The sequence below is a fragment of the Oryzias melastigma genome, linkage group LG12, assembly GCF_002922805.2.
Source record: "Oryzias melastigma strain HK-1 linkage group LG12, ASM292280v2, whole genome shotgun sequence".
Lineage (NCBI taxonomy): Eukaryota > Metazoa > Chordata > Actinopteri > Beloniformes > Adrianichthyidae > Oryzias > Oryzias melastigma.
This window is the reverse complement of record NC_050523.1, coordinates 110947-128220: the sequence shown is the minus strand read 5'-3', so window position 1 is coordinate 128220 and position 17274 is coordinate 110947. Positions and strand designations below refer to the sequence as shown.

At 51.9% G+C, this 17274-nt stretch overlaps 1 protein-coding gene across 1 annotated transcript in view; it reads left to right on the top strand.

The window, feature by feature from the left end:
- myo5b (myosin VB) overlaps positions 1-17274 on the top strand; it is a 28509-nt gene that overhangs the window by 7241 nt on the left and 3994 nt on the right. Inside the window, exons 4-35 of the mRNA XM_024298650.1 lie at positions 656-800; positions 2246-2402; positions 2493-2636; positions 2850-2931; positions 3026-3133; positions 4785-4894; positions 4965-5230; positions 5302-5383; positions 5470-5610; positions 5798-5920; positions 6012-6095; positions 6623-6760; positions 6830-6927; positions 7884-7970; positions 8077-8188; positions 9102-9313; positions 9408-9564; positions 10220-10459; positions 10534-10764; positions 10839-10932; positions 11134-11264; positions 11332-11451; positions 11514-11648; positions 11726-11791; positions 12265-12504; positions 13258-13322; positions 13758-13956; positions 14115-14208; positions 14283-14432; positions 14645-14796; positions 14867-14956; positions 15029-15179. Of these exons, the coding sequence (XP_024154418.1) occupies positions 656-800; positions 2246-2402; positions 2493-2636; positions 2850-2931; positions 3026-3133; positions 4785-4894; positions 4965-5230; positions 5302-5383; positions 5470-5610; positions 5798-5920; positions 6012-6095; positions 6623-6760; positions 6830-6927; positions 7884-7970; positions 8077-8188; positions 9102-9313; positions 9408-9564; positions 10220-10459; positions 10534-10764; positions 10839-10932; positions 11134-11264; positions 11332-11451; positions 11514-11648; positions 11726-11791; positions 12265-12504; positions 13258-13322; positions 13758-13956; positions 14115-14208; positions 14283-14432; positions 14645-14796; positions 14867-14956; positions 15029-15179 (4404 nt within the window). The remainder of the gene's footprint in view (positions 1-655; positions 801-2245; positions 2403-2492; positions 2637-2849; positions 2932-3025; positions 3134-4784; positions 4895-4964; positions 5231-5301; positions 5384-5469; positions 5611-5797; positions 5921-6011; positions 6096-6622; positions 6761-6829; positions 6928-7883; positions 7971-8076; positions 8189-9101; positions 9314-9407; positions 9565-10219; positions 10460-10533; positions 10765-10838; positions 10933-11133; positions 11265-11331; positions 11452-11513; positions 11649-11725; positions 11792-12264; positions 12505-13257; positions 13323-13757; positions 13957-14114; positions 14209-14282; positions 14433-14644; positions 14797-14866; positions 14957-15028; positions 15180-17274) is intronic.

Genomic DNA, 17274 nt, shown 5'->3' with positions numbered 1-17274 from the left:
ACAGATCTGGAACAGACTTCCAGAAAACCTTAGATCAGCTGAAACACTCAGTGTATTTAAATCCAGGTTAAAGACTCACCTGTTCTATTTGATTAATATGTATTCAAAAGTTTATCTATGCTTGTTTTAAATTAAAATCTTTTCACTTTCTTTTAATTTTATTGTAATGATCACATTTTTACTATTTCTTTTGATTTATTTTAGTATTTTATGTAAAGCACTTTGAATTGTTTCTGTACATGAAACGAGCTACAAATAAACTTGCCTTGTCTTACACAGCAATACACCACAGTACACAGCAGTACAAAATAACAAACTAGTACAGAATAGTGTACTTAGGTACACAGCAGTACACAACAGTACGCATAAGTACACAGAAGCATACAACAGTACACACAAGTACACAATGTGAAACCCTGCAGTACCCCTCCCCCATAAAGTGGACGTCCTGGTAGAACAGTTTCTCCTCTGCAGAGAACTCGAGATCATCACATCTGAAGCTGTTTCATCAGTTTTGCTGACCACTAGGAAAGCAGGTTTTTAGTGGGCGGAGTCTCATCGAGCAAGTGAGGCTCACTCTGCAGGCCTTGTGGGAGTGTTTGTGTGTTATGAAGTGTTGTGTGTTTTGTGTTGAGTTGGTTTGCTGTGTGTTTAGGCATCGTTCTTGTGGCCATCAACCCGTACGAGTCCCTGCAGATCTATGGAGAAGAGGTGATCAACGCCTACAGTGGGCAGAACATGGGCGACATGGACCCACACATCTTTGCTGTGGCTGAGGAGGCATACAAACAAATGGCCAGGTAAACCACACCTGTCAGAGGTTGGGCTGATTCATTGATGCCTTCATTTTCTTGATGGTTCTGGGTTTGGCTCATAAGGACACGAGGGCTAGCAAGGATGCCAAGACCCCCTGCCCAGGACCTACCAAGCAGGAATATTCTCTAGACTGTGTACTGAGTCCCTGGTCGGATAAACCTCTAATGTCTTCCCAGGAAGAGGCCAGGTCTCCAGGAGTTCTCAAACTAGTAATAATGTCTCCTCTTGACAGGAGGGAGTTGTAGATCTACTTCGAATTCCTTCCCACAGCTGAACTTCATATCCCATCTCTATCCTATTGCACTTTTTCCAGTGGAGAACCAGGTACTGATAGTTATCTGTGCAGCAAACCACCATCCCATCTTTCCGGTGTAGAGGTGCTTCCCCTACGTTCCACAGAATTGTTGCAGAGACATGTCAATCCAGACAGGGACACAAAATCCAGACCCTTCTTGGTCTGATGCTTGGCCTCTTGGATCCATGTCTTTGGTTTAAGAACCTCTCTCTCATGTGAAGTCCACCACTCAGTCTGAGGATTGCTGCACCAGCAGGTACCAACCACCTCAGTTCCACAGTTTTGGTCAGGTCCATCAGCAACGGAGGACAACAAGACTGTGGTTGAAGCTCTTGTGGAGGTTGCAGCTACAGATCCATCTGATGGGTTCTGATGTTCCCAGCTGATCCTTAACACAAGTTTGGAGCTCATGGATCTTTCTGGCATCTCTCCCACCAATGGATCCAGCTCACCAGATGGTCAGCTGAGAGTTCAGCTCTCCTTTCACCAGAGTTTCCAGGATAAAGTCTGATGACACGACCATAAAGCCGATCATCCAGCTGCAGCCTAAAGTCATGATGTCTTCTGCACTTGTGGAAAGACCTTCAACAACAAAACCGGGTTCAGGTTCAGGTTCAGGTCTGGGACGATGTTCATCACCGTCATTGCATCTCACAACCACAGTCCACATGTACAGACTGAAGACACAAAGACCCTTCCTCTCATCCACCAAACACTCCTTGGTCTTTCTCCAAGCACTCTGTAGAAAACTGGTTTCAGAGTTCATCTAGATCGGTATCTTTCTTCTTGCTTCACCCTTGGTTCCCTTCTAAACAAGTCTCATGTCCCAACAGCCAGTTTTAGTACCAGGCAGGTCTGATCCAAACCAAACCCCCAGGTCTCTCTTTCAAGGGATGAGACTCCAACAGGGGGTTGGTCGTGTCAATTCCTGCTGTCACAAGTTAGACAGGTAAACCACACCTGAAGCCTCGAGGGATGGGTACTCTTTATTCTGACACTAAAGATTCAGTCCAAAGCATCTTGCTTCTATAAATATCGTCTTTTTTTCTGTAAATGTAGCTCCCTCAAGTGAGCTTGCTAACAGTCGTGTCATCAGAGAGTTGGTGACCGTCTTTTTCTGTGGTACTTTTGTAGAGACGAGCGAAACCAATCGATCATCGTGAGCGGGGAATCTGGAGCAGGTAAGACGGTTTCTGCCAAGTATGCCATGAGGTTCTTTGCCACTGTGGGCGGCTCCACCAACGACACCAGCGTGGAGGAGAAGGTTCTGGCCTCTAGCCCCATTATGGAGGTGAGGACGCCAACGAGGATCCATGCTAGAACTGGGATTTCAGTGTCTGAAAAACAGCACATTGTTGCTTTTGACTTTTTTTCCCATCAGGCCATTGGAAACGCCAAAACCACACGGAACGACAACAGCAGTCGCTTTGGGAAGTACATCCAGATCGGCTTCAGCAGACACTACCACATCATCGGTGCTAACATGAGGACTTACCTGCTGGAGAAGTCTCGCGTTGTCTTCCAGGTGAGTATGTGGCCGGTTATTGAAGGGATGGCTCCTGTTATCCAGGAGTTATCCTGAAGGGATGGCTCCTGTTATCGAGGAGTTATCCTGAAGGGATGGCTCCTGTTATCCTGAAGGGATGGCTCCTGTTATCCTGAAGGGATGGCTCCTGTTATCCTGAAGGGATGGCTCCTGTTATCCAGGAGCTGAACACTTTGTGTCTTGGTGTTGCAGGCTGAAGATGAGAGGAACTACCACATCTTCTACCAGCTGTGTGCCTCGGGGAGTCTTCCAGAGTTCAGGGACCTCGGCCTTAGTGAGTCGTACTGATCTTTGCATCCCGTTGCTTTTGATGAGGATGAAGAATTTAAGCTCAGAGCCTGACTTGTTAACCACTCTATCCCCCCCAGCCAGTGCAGAGGACTTCACGTACACCTCTCTAGGAGAGAACATCTTCATCGAAGGCGTGAATGATGCTGAAGACTTCCGAAAGACCAGAGAGGCCTTCACACTACTAGGTAACAACTGTCTGCACAGCAGGGGGCGCTGTTGCACACATATGTTTGCAGTTCTAAGTCACAGCAAGCTATTGATATCGGTCCCAAAATAACTGATAAAAATGGTCAATTATTGGTTAAAATAGAGGAGAATTAAAAACAAGAAAGAACCACGCATTCATTGATGACCAGGTAATCATCTTCATCTCCTATTTGTAAATGTTTTCATCTCTTGAGTTAAATGTTTTTCCCTCCTATTTCGTTGAACTGTTTGGTGTGTTGGAACTTCATGTTACAGGACTCATGCCATGATGTTCTTCAGCCTCAGAGTAAACTGTATCCAAATGATCCTATAGTACCTTTGGAACACTAAAGAACAAATTATGAAATATGAAAACATTTTTGTTTGTTTTTTTTTTCCTTCTCAGAGGTAAGAAACCTCAATCTCTGAGGCTCCGCCTTCCATTTTATAACATCAACCTAGGGCCGGCCTCAGCAGAGATGAATGTACATACCATACAACTGCCTTTAGTAGCCCCGCCCATCACTACACTGGTTCACAACACAAATACACAAACACCTGTTAGAGCAGGAATTTATTGGAGACCGGACAGAAAGATTTACGGGATTGTGAGTTTGAAATTAAACTGTCTTTCTGAGCACGGCCAGCTGTGTGGAGAAAGTGCTTGTGTTGGTCTGGGGGCGGAGCTGCAGAGACTCTTCCTGGAAGGGGCGGTTCTCACTTTGGGACACTCGTTTGCTTCCTGCTTCATGACCTCATGGCTTCTATTTTTAAGGTCTATGATTTAAGGTCTTCAAATGTAGTTTCTCTGTAGAACTGGTCTCTGCAGGCTGACCCTCAGAGTGGGTCTGCAGAGACCCAGAGACCGAGTTCACCGCGTTCCCTAACCAAGGAGGGTCAAACTCAGTCACACAGGGACCAAAATCCAAAACACCTGAGGTCACGGGCCGAACATAATAAACATTTATTGAACACTCAAAAAGTACATTTTAAAACTGTAACTTTTTAACATAATTATGAATCATAAAAATGCAGGAATATTGTTCCAGAATAAATCAACTTAAACATTAAATAACTTTCAATATTTTACTCTCCATAAAAACATATTTTGTCACAATTATACAAGTTAGAAATGAGCTCAAGATAACATCGGGTCATTAATAACAATAAAAAGATCTGGAGGGCCGGATAGAATTACTCGGAGGGCCGGATCCGGCCCCCGGGCCTTGACTTTGACACGTGCCCTAAGCTGGACACACTCTCCCCACACGGCCTCAACGAGCGGCTGCCCTTTGCCCCCTGGATTAGCATCCCTCCCAGAGGAGGTTCTCCTAATCCAAACCCGGTCCAGAACCCCTAAACCTAATCTTTCCCCGGGGGGGTGGGCCCTAAACCTAACCAACTCCTCCCCAGGAAACAGCTGACAGGCATCCAAATTGGATGCCCCCCTTGAAATTAAATTAAGATAAATGTTATTGTAATTATTTCACTTCCCTTCCTGGGATGGGGTGGTCCTGGTGCCCTGCCCCTGGTGAGGCTGTATGGAGTGTGCATTACCCCGCCCTCTGACGGAGGGCAGCGTCCGAACGTTTGTCCTCCTAACCCTTCCTGAGGTTTGCACGTGTGAACAGGGATCCGGTGTTTTTGCAGGGATCAAGGACAGCAGTCAGAGCAGCATCTTCAAGATCGTGGCCTCCATCCTTCATCTTGGGAACATCCAGATTTGCTCGGAGCGGGACGGAGAATCCTGCCGCATCTCGGTACGTGGTCGTGCGCGCCGCAGCTCCAGGCTCATGGGATGATTGTAATGGAGGCGTGTTTATGTGGCAGAGAGACGACGCCCACCTCCAGAGCTTTTGTAAACTCCTGGGGGTGGAGCTTCAGCAGATGGAGCACTGGCTCTGCCACAGGAAACTGGTGACGGCATCCGAGACCTACGTGAAGAGCATGGCGGCCAAGCAGGCGGTGAATGCGCGCGACGCGCTCGCCAAGCACATCTACGCTCGGCTGTTCGACTGGATCGTGGAGCACATCAACAAGGCGTTGCAGACTTCTAGCAAGCAGCACTCCTTCATCGGAGTCCTGGACATCTACGGGTAGGCTGCCGCTCTAGGCCCCGCCCCCTCCGTCGGTGGTTAAGGTGTCAGGATTGCGTGTGTCTCTGCAGGTTCGAGACCTTCGAGGTGAACAGCTTTGAGCAGTTCTGCATCAACTACGCTAACGAGAAGCTGCAGCAGCAGTTCAACTCTGTGAGGGTCCAGCTCTGCCGTCGCTCCTCCTTGCTCCGCCTCCTCTTCCTCGTCCTCATCCTCACTCTGCTCCTGTCCTCCTCCAGCATGTCTTCAAACTGGAGCAGGAGGAGTACATGAAGGAGCAGATCCCGTGGACTCTGATCGACTTCCACGACAACCAGCCCTGCATCGACCTGATTGAGGCTCGCCTCGGAATCCTAGACCTGCTGGACGAGGAGTGTAAGGTGAGACCCTCCAGAACTCTGGACCTTCAGGTACTGCTCGGTTCCTGAACTCGTAGTGGAGCTCCACAGGGCTCAGTCCTGGGTCTGCTAGTGAAGTTTACTTCACACATGAACGCAGCTCTGCCCTCAGTCTGTAGGATGTGTCTTCAGTTGTTCCATGCTCATCTGCTTTTAATCCCTCTTTCAGGTTCCGAAGGGAACGGACCAGAACTGGGCCCAGAAGCTCTACAAGCAGCACTCCAGCAGCGCACACTTCCAGAAACCTCGAATGTCCAACGTCTCCTTCATCGTCATCCATTTTGCTGACAAGGTGAGAGTCTGTCACACCCAACATCCATGGTCTTTGGAGGAGGACGGTCCCTGAAGAACCCGATCCCACCTGGACCCGGTTCTGTCTGCAGGTGGAGTACCAGTGTGACGGCTTCCTGGAGAAGAATCGAGACACGGTGTATGAAGAGCAGATCAACATTCTGAAAGCCAGCCAGGTAGGAACCAGGATCCTGTTGAAGGTTCTGCTGGAGTTTCTCCTGGAGGTTCGGCTGGAGGTTCTGCTGGAGGTTCTGCTGGAGGGAGCCCCATGGCTTACAGGAGCAGACCTGCTGTGGAGTCAGATGCTGGAGTCCTGAGAATGGAACCTGCAGATAATCTAGGATGAAGATCAACCATCTCCATCTTCCTGGACTGATCCAGAACTTCCTTCATTAACAAAAACCATCCTGGATGGTCTTCAGGAAGTCCATGACGTTGCCGGCCCCTTAGACGTTTCCTTCAGTCAGACCCTGATGAAGATCTCCAGACTCTGAACTCGTCATCTTCATCCTGACTGAAGATCAGGACAAACACACAAAAACGAGTTTCCTTCCATCATGTGTTTCTTCTGGAACTTTCTCGATGTCGGTTCAGTCTGAGACTCTCTGGTTCCTTCAGAGGTCACCTCTGGTGCTGGAGTCCAGGCTTAAGAGATCTTCTGGTTTCCTTTCTGGGTCTGGAGCAAACCGTCTTCCTGTTTCAGTTTCAGATGGTGGCTGACCTGTTTCTGGACAAGGATGACGCCCCCCCCTCGTCCAAGCCCTCCAGAGTCAACGTCAGAGCTCTGAAGCCCAGTCCCAAAGCCCCCAACAAGGAGCACAGGAAGTCTGTGGGGCTCCAGGTGAGCTGGCAGGTCCTCCGGGATCCGGAACCTTCTGGAGTTTGGATCTGATGGGCATCTGTGTTTCAGTTCCGCTCCTCTCTGCACCTTCTCATGGACACGCTGAACGCCACCACGCCGCACTACGTCCGCTGCATCAAACCCAATGACTTCAAGGAGGCCTTCTCGTGAGTCTGCTGCTGCCCGGTTCTGGTTCTGTCTGTTGGTTCTGATCCAAACCAAAGGAAGGGTCACTCTGGCTGTAAAGCTGGAGATGACCAGGACCTCTTGAGAACAGAGATGACGGAAACCTCAGACGGTCGTGGTCTGTGGTTTATCTCATTAAGCCGAGTTCACGCCGAACACGGTTGGCGCTGGGCGGTTAGCTAGCCAATAGGCGGAGTGCTGCTGCGGCGCGGGGAGGGCGCCCCCTCCAGCCTGAACCATCTATGTCCTTATTTACTAACTCTTATCCACTAAAAGTTCCTCTAGTTAAATTCTTATTTTTATCTTTCCTCTGACTTCTACCGGACAGAAAGTCGTCAAACTGGGTCACATGACATGAAGGTAGCGGTGGAAAGCGGCGTCATTCAGACTCGGTTCCCGCAGTGAGAGTGAAGCTCGTCATGACGGAGAGTCATCAACCTAGACGTGGAGGCGGGAATACAACCTATGAAAGAAATCGATCCGATCTCTCTACGTGTGGTTTCAACACAGTCAGATCAACAGTCACCGCTCCAGGTAGTGATCCGGCTGAAAAGGGGCGGGACTACCGTAAACGTAACGCAACGTAAAGCAGCAAGAGTGAGCAGAGATGCAGAATCAGAAAGAAATGTAGTTCACACAAAAACACACTTTCACATAAGCTCCGAGCAGTCTTCTGTCGGTCATGATGACATCATCACATGCCTGCCAATCAGCTGCCTCCTCATGACCCCTGAGTTTCTCAGAAGAAGACAGGATGTGCTGTCTGTGAGGAATGTGAAGTTCTAGTTAATCTAATCGGGTCACATGGTGCCGGGCCGCCGCAGCAGAAGCTCAGGCCGTTTCTCCGTCCTGATGTCCGGCAGAAAGATGAGGTGAGCGGCTGGTTGTCTCGGATCCTGAAGCTTCTTACAGGTTTCAAATGTTTGTGTCCACTCAGGTTCGATTCCCGGCGAGCTGTGCAGCAGCTCCGGGCCTGTGGAGTTCTGGAGACCATCCGGATCAGTGCCGCTGGGTATCCGTCAAGGTAAGTTCAGCAGAACTCTTCTTCATCCTCGGCTGCCTGCTCTCAACAGACAGCCAGCTGTTGGAATCATGTGACTCTGTGTGTGTGTGTGTGCACGTGCATGCAGGTGGACGTACCTGGAGTTCTTCAGCCGGTACCGGGTTCTGATGAAGCGGTCCGACATGACCGCTGCAGATAAGAAGCTGGTGTGTAAAAACCTACTGGAGACGCTGATCAAGGTGAGAAACAACTGCTGTACACAACGACAGTTCAGTGTGAGCTACAGGTACACAACGACAGCTCACTGTGAGCTACAGGTACACGACGACAGCTCACTGTGTTCTGTATGAACACGACGACAGCTCACTGTGAGCTACAGGCACACAACGACAGTTCAGTGTGAGCTACAGGTACACAACGACAGCTCACTGTGAGCTACAGGCACACAACGACAGCTCACTGTGAGCTACAGGTACACGACGACAGCTCACTGTGTTCTGTATGAACACGACGACAGCTCACTGTGAGCTACAGGAACACAACGACAGCTCACTGTGAGCTACAGGAACACAACGACAGCTCACTGTGTTCTGTATGAACACGACAACAGCTCTGTGTGAGCTACAGGTACACAACGACAGCTCAGTGTGAGCTACAGGAACACAACGACAGCTCACTGTGAGCTACAGGAACACAACGACAGCTCAGTGTGAGCTACAGGAACACAACGACAGCTCACTGTGAGCTACAGGAACACAACGACAGCTCACTGTGTTCTGTATGAACACGACGACAGCTCAGTGTGAGCTACAGGTACACAACGACAGCTCAGTGTGAGCTACCAGCACACGACGAAAGCTCAGTGTGCTCTGTGGGAAAACGACAGCTCATTATGTTCTGTATGAACACAACGACAGCTCAGTGGGAGCTACAGGTACACGATGACAGCTCACTGTGAGCTACGGTTACACAACGAAAGCTTAGTGTGCTCTGTATGAACACGACGACAGCTCACTCACTGTAAGGCATAGGTACACAACGACAGCTCAGTGTGTGTCGTCAGTGAAAACCTCTGTGAACCGGACCACCGGGCTCATGACAGACCCGGGATGGTCTGGGGGCTGCATCCACGTTCCTTTGTGTGTCCGTCAGGAACCCGACATGTTCCAGTTTGGGAAGACGAAGATCTTCTTCCGGGCCGGTCAGGTGGCATACCTGGAGAAGCTGCGGGCCGATAAGTTCCGCTCAGCCTGCATCGTGATCCAGAAGACGGTTCGGGGCTGGCTGCAGAGGATCCGGTACCGCAAGATCCGCAGATCTGCCTTGACCCTGCAAAGATACGGGCGGGGCTACCTGGCCCGCAGGTCAGTCCTCATTTCCTGTTTGGGTCACCTGAACTCCAGAACCATCCGGGTCCTTCAAGAATGAGGTTTTTGGATTCCTCTGGGTATTCTTCAGGTACGCAGAGTTCTTACGCCTTAGCCGGGCCGCCCTGTTCTGCCAGAAACAGTACCGCATGGTGAGAGAGAGGCGGGCCTACCTGAGGAAGAGGCGGGCCGTGGTCACCATCCAGGCGTTCACCCGAGGAACGCTGACCCGCAGGATCTACTGGGAGGTATGGAACCAGGTTCTGTTCCAGGAATAAACCAGGGTGAAAGTAGGGTTACTTCAGAGTTCCTCGGGGTTACCTCGAGGTTTCCTCAGAGTTCCTCGGGGTTACCTCGAGGTTTCCTCAGAGTTCCTCGTGCAGAACTGTAGGATAATTAAGATCTTCCCCTGCAGGTCAGATGTTTCTGACCAGTAGATAATCGAGACGACCCAGAGCCTGTTGTTGCTCCTCAAAGAGGCTTTCAGGAGCAGGAACGTCTTCAGGCTCCGCCTTCTTCTCACTCGTAGCTTTAGGGTCCAGTGAAGCTTCTCTGATATCAGGCAGAAGTGAGATGTCGTCCAGAGAGGATCTTTGATTTGGTTCTTCTGAGACTTTTCCAGCAGCAAACCAGAGGAGGCGCCGCAGAGACGCTCCACACCAGCAGGAGGCAGCAGACCCACAGACTCAGGCCTGTGTGTGTGGAGGTGTCAGCAGGAGATCCTGAGGAGCTGAAGCTGCAGCAGAGAACGTCTGTGTTCTCCAGACTGTTCTGCATGACTCTGTGTGTGTGTGTGTGTGTGGGGGGGGGTAAAGGAAGTGACATCATCACTGTTGACCCTTGAACTCTGAAGTGCCCCTCCCCCGAGCTCTGCTGGACTTCACGTGCACGTTTCTCCTGCAGTTCCTGCTGCACCACAAGGCCATGATCATCCAGAAGAACGTGCGCGGCTGGCTGCAGAGAAGGACGTTCCGACGTGCGCGCGCCGCCGCCGTGGTCATTCAGGGTGCGTTCAGGTGCATGCGGGCCAAACGGCAACTGAAGCAGCTGAAGATCGAAGCTCGTTCCGCTCAACACCTGAAGAAGCTGAACACGGGCATGGAGATGAAGATCGTGCAGCTGCAGAGGAAGATGGACGATCAGGTGACCGTGCACGCACACACACATGCACGTGCACACTGATCACAGCTACAACCTGAACCTGGACCTGTGTGCAGACCAAAGAGCTGAAGGTCCAGAACGAGCAGCTGGTGACGGTGAACACCACTCTGGGCTCCGAGGTCTCCAAGCTGCAGAAGGAGCTGGAGGAGGTGCGCAGCCACCAGAGCGACGGAGGCCGGGAGCTGCAGGAGGAGCTGGAGCGGCTGCGGCAGCAGCTGCAGGAGGCCATCGCCAGCAGGAAGAAGCTGGAGGAGGAGCACGTCAGCGAGAAGATGGAGCTCTCACAGGTGAAGAGAACGGCCAGGAGTCTCTGCAGGTCAGAGGTCAGAGAGGTTCAGGTCTGTCTCCTCTTGGTCCTCAGAGGGTGGAGGAGCTGCAGGAGGAGAACGCTCTGCTAAAAAGCCAGAAGGAGGAGCTCAACCAGCAGATCCAGCAGCAGACCTCGAACAGCAAAGGTGAGGCTCACACCTGTGGGAGCGGTCACCTCCAGAGTCCGGACGGATCAGAACCTGCGCGAGTTCTGTCAGTTTTAAGTTCTGAGAGGAAAATTGAGACTGAACCCAAAAACCTTCTCTCTGAATGTGTGTGCGTGTGCGCGTGTGTGTGTGCTTGTGTGTGTGGGGGTGTGCTCGTGCGTGTGCATGTGTGCGTCACAGTGGAGCTCAGCAGTGCGTCTCTGCAGTCGGAGCTGGATGAGGAGCGGCAGCGGTACCAGAACCTCCTGAAGGAGTTCTCCAGGCTGGAGCAGCGCTACGACAACCTGAAGGAGGAGCTGAGCCTGAACAAGGTGAGTCTGGACTCCTGGTGGAGATCCAGGAGCAGGTCTCTGAAAACTGAAGCTTCTCCTCGTTCAGTTCCATCCCGGACACCGCAGGAACCCGTCCAATCAGAGCAGCCTGGAGTCCGACTCCAACTACCCGTCCGTCTCCACCTCAGAGGTGGGAGACACGGAGGACGCCGTCCAGCTGGTGGATGTAAGTGGGAGGAGCTTGAGCTCTGTGCCGGGGTGTGAAAGTCGCTGACTGTGGTTGTTCAGGAGCTGGGGGTGGAGAAGGCCGCCATGGACATCGGCCTGTTCCTGAAACTGCAGAAGAGGGTCCGGGAGCTGGAGCAGGAGAGGAAGCGGCTGCAGGTCAACCTGGACAAGATGGAGGAGCTCGCCAGGCGCAAGGTGGACTCTTCACCCCGAGACGGTTCCGCAGAACGCCTCCTAAACTCTCCACACCGTAACTCGCTTTCTTTCTTCAGGGCTCGGAACCAAGAAGTCCAGTTTCTGAGCAGGAGACCGCAGATCTGGCCTACGACAACCTGAAGGTACAGAACTCCAAAGTCTGTTCCACTTTGATGTTTGAAGATTCGAACCTGCTGTAGGAGGAAAGAGAAGATCAGAGGGAGATCAGAGCAGCCGGGTCCAGCAGGGTCTGGATCCTGGTCCTGGATCAGGGTCAGGATATGGGTCCCTGGATCCTGGTCCTGGATTAGGGTCAGGATTAGGGTCCCTAAATCCCGGTCCTGGATCAGGGTTAGGATTAGGGTCCCTAAATCCTGGTCCTGGATCAGGGTCAGGATTAGGGTCCCTAAATCCTGGTCCTGGATCAGGGTCAGGTCTCCACCATGTGCCTGCTGGTAGGTCTTCAGGTCGTCACTGATGGTTCAGACTGCAGAGAGCATCTGGGTCGTTCAGGAAGTGTTGAAGGACCATCACTGTTCAGAGAACGGTTCTGGGTCACGTCTGAGGTTCTGTGGGTCACCTGTGAGGAGAGACTCACCGCTTTGGTTCCCTGCAGAGACAGGAGCTGGAATCAGAGAACAAGAAGCTGAAGAACGACCTGAACGAGCTGAGGAAGGCGCTGAGCGAGCGCGCGGCGCCGGACGGCCCGTCTGGCGAGCTGCAGGATGGCTATAACCTGCTGCTCCGCCAGCTGAAGTCTGCCAACGAGGAGCTGGACGCCCGCAAGGAAGAGGTGCTCATCCTGAGGACCCAAATCGTGAGCAGGGCCCAGCAGGAGGAGAACAGCCAGAACACGGTGAGTCCATCCGACGCCGTCCTGCAGAAACTTACCGTTTCCAGAAAACTGTGGTTCTGTGGAGATCTGGTTCCTCTGCACAGAACCACAGGAACGTCAGACAAACCTAAAATACGTCATGGAGACTGCTGACCCAACCGTCTGAGTCAGCAGCTCCGGCTCAAGACCAAAACAAACAAAGCCTCCAAATCAAGACTAACGAGGTCCAACAAAAACCTGAACCTCAGACCCAGCTCCTCCCAGTTCCTCCCAGCTCCTCCCAGCTCCTCCCAGCTCCTCCCAGCTCCTCCCAGCTCCTCCCACTCTGCCTCCCCTGACTTAAAGCTGGGAGGTGCTAATTAAGATCATTTTCTTCACCTGCCAGAGCGCGTTGAAAAGTACCAGCAGCAGTAGAATGCAACAGCGGGACTGTTGGCAACCCCGCCCCCCTTCCTCTCTCTCCCTCACATAGTTATAGCTCCAACCAAACAGCGGCGCAAAAAATGCTGAGAATGTCAGAACTGTGTATCAAAGCTTTCAGATGCAGGAAGGAGGAGGAGCAGGGAGACTTGGCCCCGCCCCTTCCAGCTGCTCCATCACAAACGGCAGGTTTTGGTCCTCTCCTGATCATCAGGATTTTATCACAGAAACACTGGCAGCTGTGATCATCTTCACTTCTTAACGTTCGTCCTCCATCATCAGGAAAATGAACAAGAACATGTTAGAAACGGCGTTTTGATGGGGGCGGGTCTTCACGCTTCTCCTGTGTGACAGGAACCTGATGGGGGTCCAGACCGCAGCAGAGACCACGACTACCACGGACTGACCCAATCCAACAAGTGAGTAAAGAGCCGCCGAACCCGGCCGCCTCCTCCTGCCTCATGTTTCTGTCCTCTGCTGGCTCCGCCTCCTCCTGCCTCATGTTTCTGTCCTCCTCCGCTGGCTCCGCCTCCTCCTGCCTCATGTTTCTGTCCTCCTCCGCTGGCTCCGCCTCCTCCTGTGCAGCTTTTCACTCCGTCTTTCTGCTCCTCTGCTGCCGGACGCCAGTCGCCTGCAGGACTGGTGCCGCTTGAACGAAGACGGCGAGCTGGCTTTGGCTTATCAGGGCCTCAAACAAGTGTCCAGGTGTCTGCTCCGCCTCTCTGTGTGGTTCTTCAGGTGTTCTCCTGCAGGGGAAGTTTGGTCGAGGCTCCTCAGACCCGGTTCTGGTTCTGAGGAGCCTCGTTCTGCTGCTAGAACGAGAAGAACTGAAGTTTCTCCTCTCTGGCCTCCAGGCTGCTGGAGGCACAGCTGCAGTCTCAGTCCAGGAAGTATCAGGATGAGCTGGAGGCTCTTCACACCCAGAACGAGCTGCTGAAGGAGGACCTGGAGAAGAAGCAGGAGCTGCTCAACTACACCGCCGCGCTGTCCCCGGAGGCGCGGGTGGAGTACAGCGTCCAGCAGGAGATCACCAGGCTCACCAACGACAACCTGGTGAGAACGGCTGCAGCCGGTGGCGTCTGCAGACGACTGCTGCAGACGCCACCTGTTGGAGGCAGCATCTGCCGCAGGCGCTGCCTTCAGGCCGAATGCTCCTGCAGCCGCCGCCTGACACTGCAGGTTCCTCTGACGTCTGCGCCGTCTGCTCGCAGGATCTGAAGGAGATGGTGGAGAAGCTGGAGAAGAACGAGAGGAAGCTGAAGAAGCAGCTGAGGATTTACATGAAGAAGGTCCAGGAACTGGAAGGTAGCAGAGCAGAGAGAAGCAGCAGGTCAGAGGTCAGAGCCAGCCGTGTCTCACAGCGTCTGTCCCTGTTCCAGCCGCCGCCGCCGCCGCCGCCGCTCAGAGCGTCTCCGCCAGACCCGAGCTGAGCCGGCAGGTGACGGTCCAGAGGAAGGAGAAGGACTTTGAGGGAATGCTGGAGTACAGCAAGGAGGATGAAGCACGCCTCATCAAGGCTCTGATCACAGGTGTGTCTGTGGGCGGAGTCAAAGTGCATCTGTGAAGGGGCGGGGTCAGACTGGACTGGTCTTTCTTCAGGAGAAGCTTCCTGCAGGTTTTAACAAATGTAATGATGAGAATGATGATGATGAGGAGCATGAAGCGGCTCCTCTGTTTGGGGAGGAAGGGGCGGGGTCTGCTGAGTGGAGCTCCGCCTCCTCACAGGTGTATCTGTGTCCAGACGTGCGGCCCAGCTCGGTGTCCGCCACCGTCCCCTGTCTGCCCGCCTACATCCTCTTCATGTGCATCCGCCACGCCGACCACGTCAACGACGACCAGAAGGTGGAGTCTCTTCTCACCTCCACCATCAACGCCATCAAGAAGGTCCTGAAGGTGAGCGGTCCGCACGCGCTGGCGCACGCACAGACAGCTCGGTTCTGACGGGTTCTGCACCGCTCTGCAGAAGAACAGCGAGGACTTCGAGATGATCTCCTTCTGGCTGGCCAACACCAGCCGGCTGCTGCACTGCCTGAAGCAGTACAGCGGAGACGAGGTGAGCCCCGCCCCCTCCGCCCGCGGCCCCGCCCCCTCCGCCCGCCTGACCTGCCCGGTCTGTGCTCCTCAGGCCTTCATGACCCAGAACTCGGACAAGCAGAACGAGCACTGCCTGAAGAACTTCGACCTGGCCGAGTACCGGCAGGTGCTGAGCGACCTGTCCATCCAGATCTACCAGCAGCTCATCAAGGTGGCCGAGGCCATCATCCAGCCCATGATCGGTGAGTGGCTCCGCCCACCGGAGCGGCTCATCTTCTCTGACTCCTCCTCCTCCTGCAGAAGTTCTGCTCTGGTTCCTCGTGGTAGTTCTGCTGACAGAAGCTCCTCCCCCTCTTGCTGCTGCTCAGCATGGGAGGAGTGATGTTGTGAGGAGGTGATGAAGCAGATCCAGGCGTGCTCTGCTCTCCTGTGTGGAGCTTCTGTGAGCCGTTACCATGGAAACGGCAGCAGAGGGGATCCCAGCTTCTGAGGTCGTCTGAGTCCTGCAGAGTCCCGGTTCTGGTGGACTCCCGGGTTCCTGGTCCTGAAGCAGAAGCTGGGAGTCCTCCAGAGCTGCAGGCGTCTCAAGTCTGGGGTGGCTGTGGTGCAGCGGTAGGCCAGTCAATCTCTGGTCAGAAGACTGCAGGTTCAGTTCCCGCCTTGCCGTGTGTAGAAGTGTCCTTGAGCAAGACACTGAACCCCAGAATACCTCTGGTGGTTACAGGCAGGTGATCCAGAGTCGGAACTGTCAGGTGATCTCCCAGGATGTGACTTCAAAACGTTGGAGGATGGCCTCCTCTGGTCACCTCAGACAGCAGCTGCCATGATGCAACATTGGTCAATACCTTTAAACTCATTTGCCCCAGAAGTCCATATTCTCAGGAGGGTTTAAACATGTGATGACCTTAACGAACATAACCAGGTTGACCACTCCTCAGCTTTCTTTATTTTTTGATTTACAAAAATACCATAGAAGGGTCAAATTAACGGCTTATTTTCAAAATTCAAGCCCCACCCAAAGGAAGGACTTCCTTTCACCTTCTTGCTGGACTACTGGACAATTCTCCCCCCTCATGTGTCCTGGAATTAACCAAAAAAGATTTAAAATACTTTGATAGACATTTCAAAATAGAAGGAACAAAAACTAACCTGTCCAAGTAAGAGAATCTAGTCTTACGGAACTAAAAACCAACAAAAACATCGTTGTGAAACCAGCTGATAAAGGCAGTGTCGTGGTTGTCATGGAAACGGAAACATATTTATGGGAGGGATATAGACAACTGGAGGATGAAAGGTATTACAAACAATTACAGAGACCCATTTACCCTGAAACATTAACAACTTATATCATAAAACCTTTATTGCTGCTAAACAACTGAACTACTTGATTGGCAGCTCAGAACCCAGAGCCACATAATTCTATCTTCTCCCCAAAATCCATAAGGAAGCAGCCTCCTGGAGCACCCCCTTCGTCATCCCACCAGGCCGACCGATAGTGTCAGACTGCGGCAGTGAGACCTATAGGTCGGCAGAATTTATTGATCACTTTTTAAATCCACAAAACACAAAAGCTACATCAAAGACACCTATGATTTTATAGAGAAAATTAAAAATTTGAATGTCCCCCTAAATTCTTTGTTATTTACTATTGATGTGGACAGTTTATATACAAACATCAACACCCAGGAGGGAATTAGATCAATCAAAAACATTTTTAATAAATTCCATGACCCCCAGAGACCTGATGAGGAAATTTTACAATTATTAGAAATTAATTTGACACGAAACGATTTTGAATTCGACCAACATTTTTTTCTTCAAATTAAGGGAACGGCGATGGGGAAAAGATTCGCCCCGGCTTATGCCGACATTTTTATGGCCGAATGGGAGGCAGAGGCATTGGAGAAATGCTCCAAAAAGCCATTGCACTATTTTAGGTATTTGGATGACATCTGGGGAGTTTGGACTCACGCAGAACAGGACTTCCAAGACTTCATTGATACATTAAATAACCACAACCCCTCTATTAAATTAAAATCCACCATCAATCAGGAATCAATTAATTTTTTGGACACTACAACATTTAAAGGACCCAAATTTTACACACACAACATCCTGGACACTAAAGTTTATTTTAAAGACACTGACACACATGCTCTCCTACACAAGGAGAGTCCCCGGTGAAAACCCACGCATGCACGGGGAGAACATGCAAACTCCACACAGAAAGGTCCCAGCCGGGATTCGAACCGGGGCCTTCTCGCTGTGAGGCGAGAGCGCTAACCACTGCGCCACCGTGCAGCCCATCCGTCAAATTAATCAAAAAAATCAAAACTC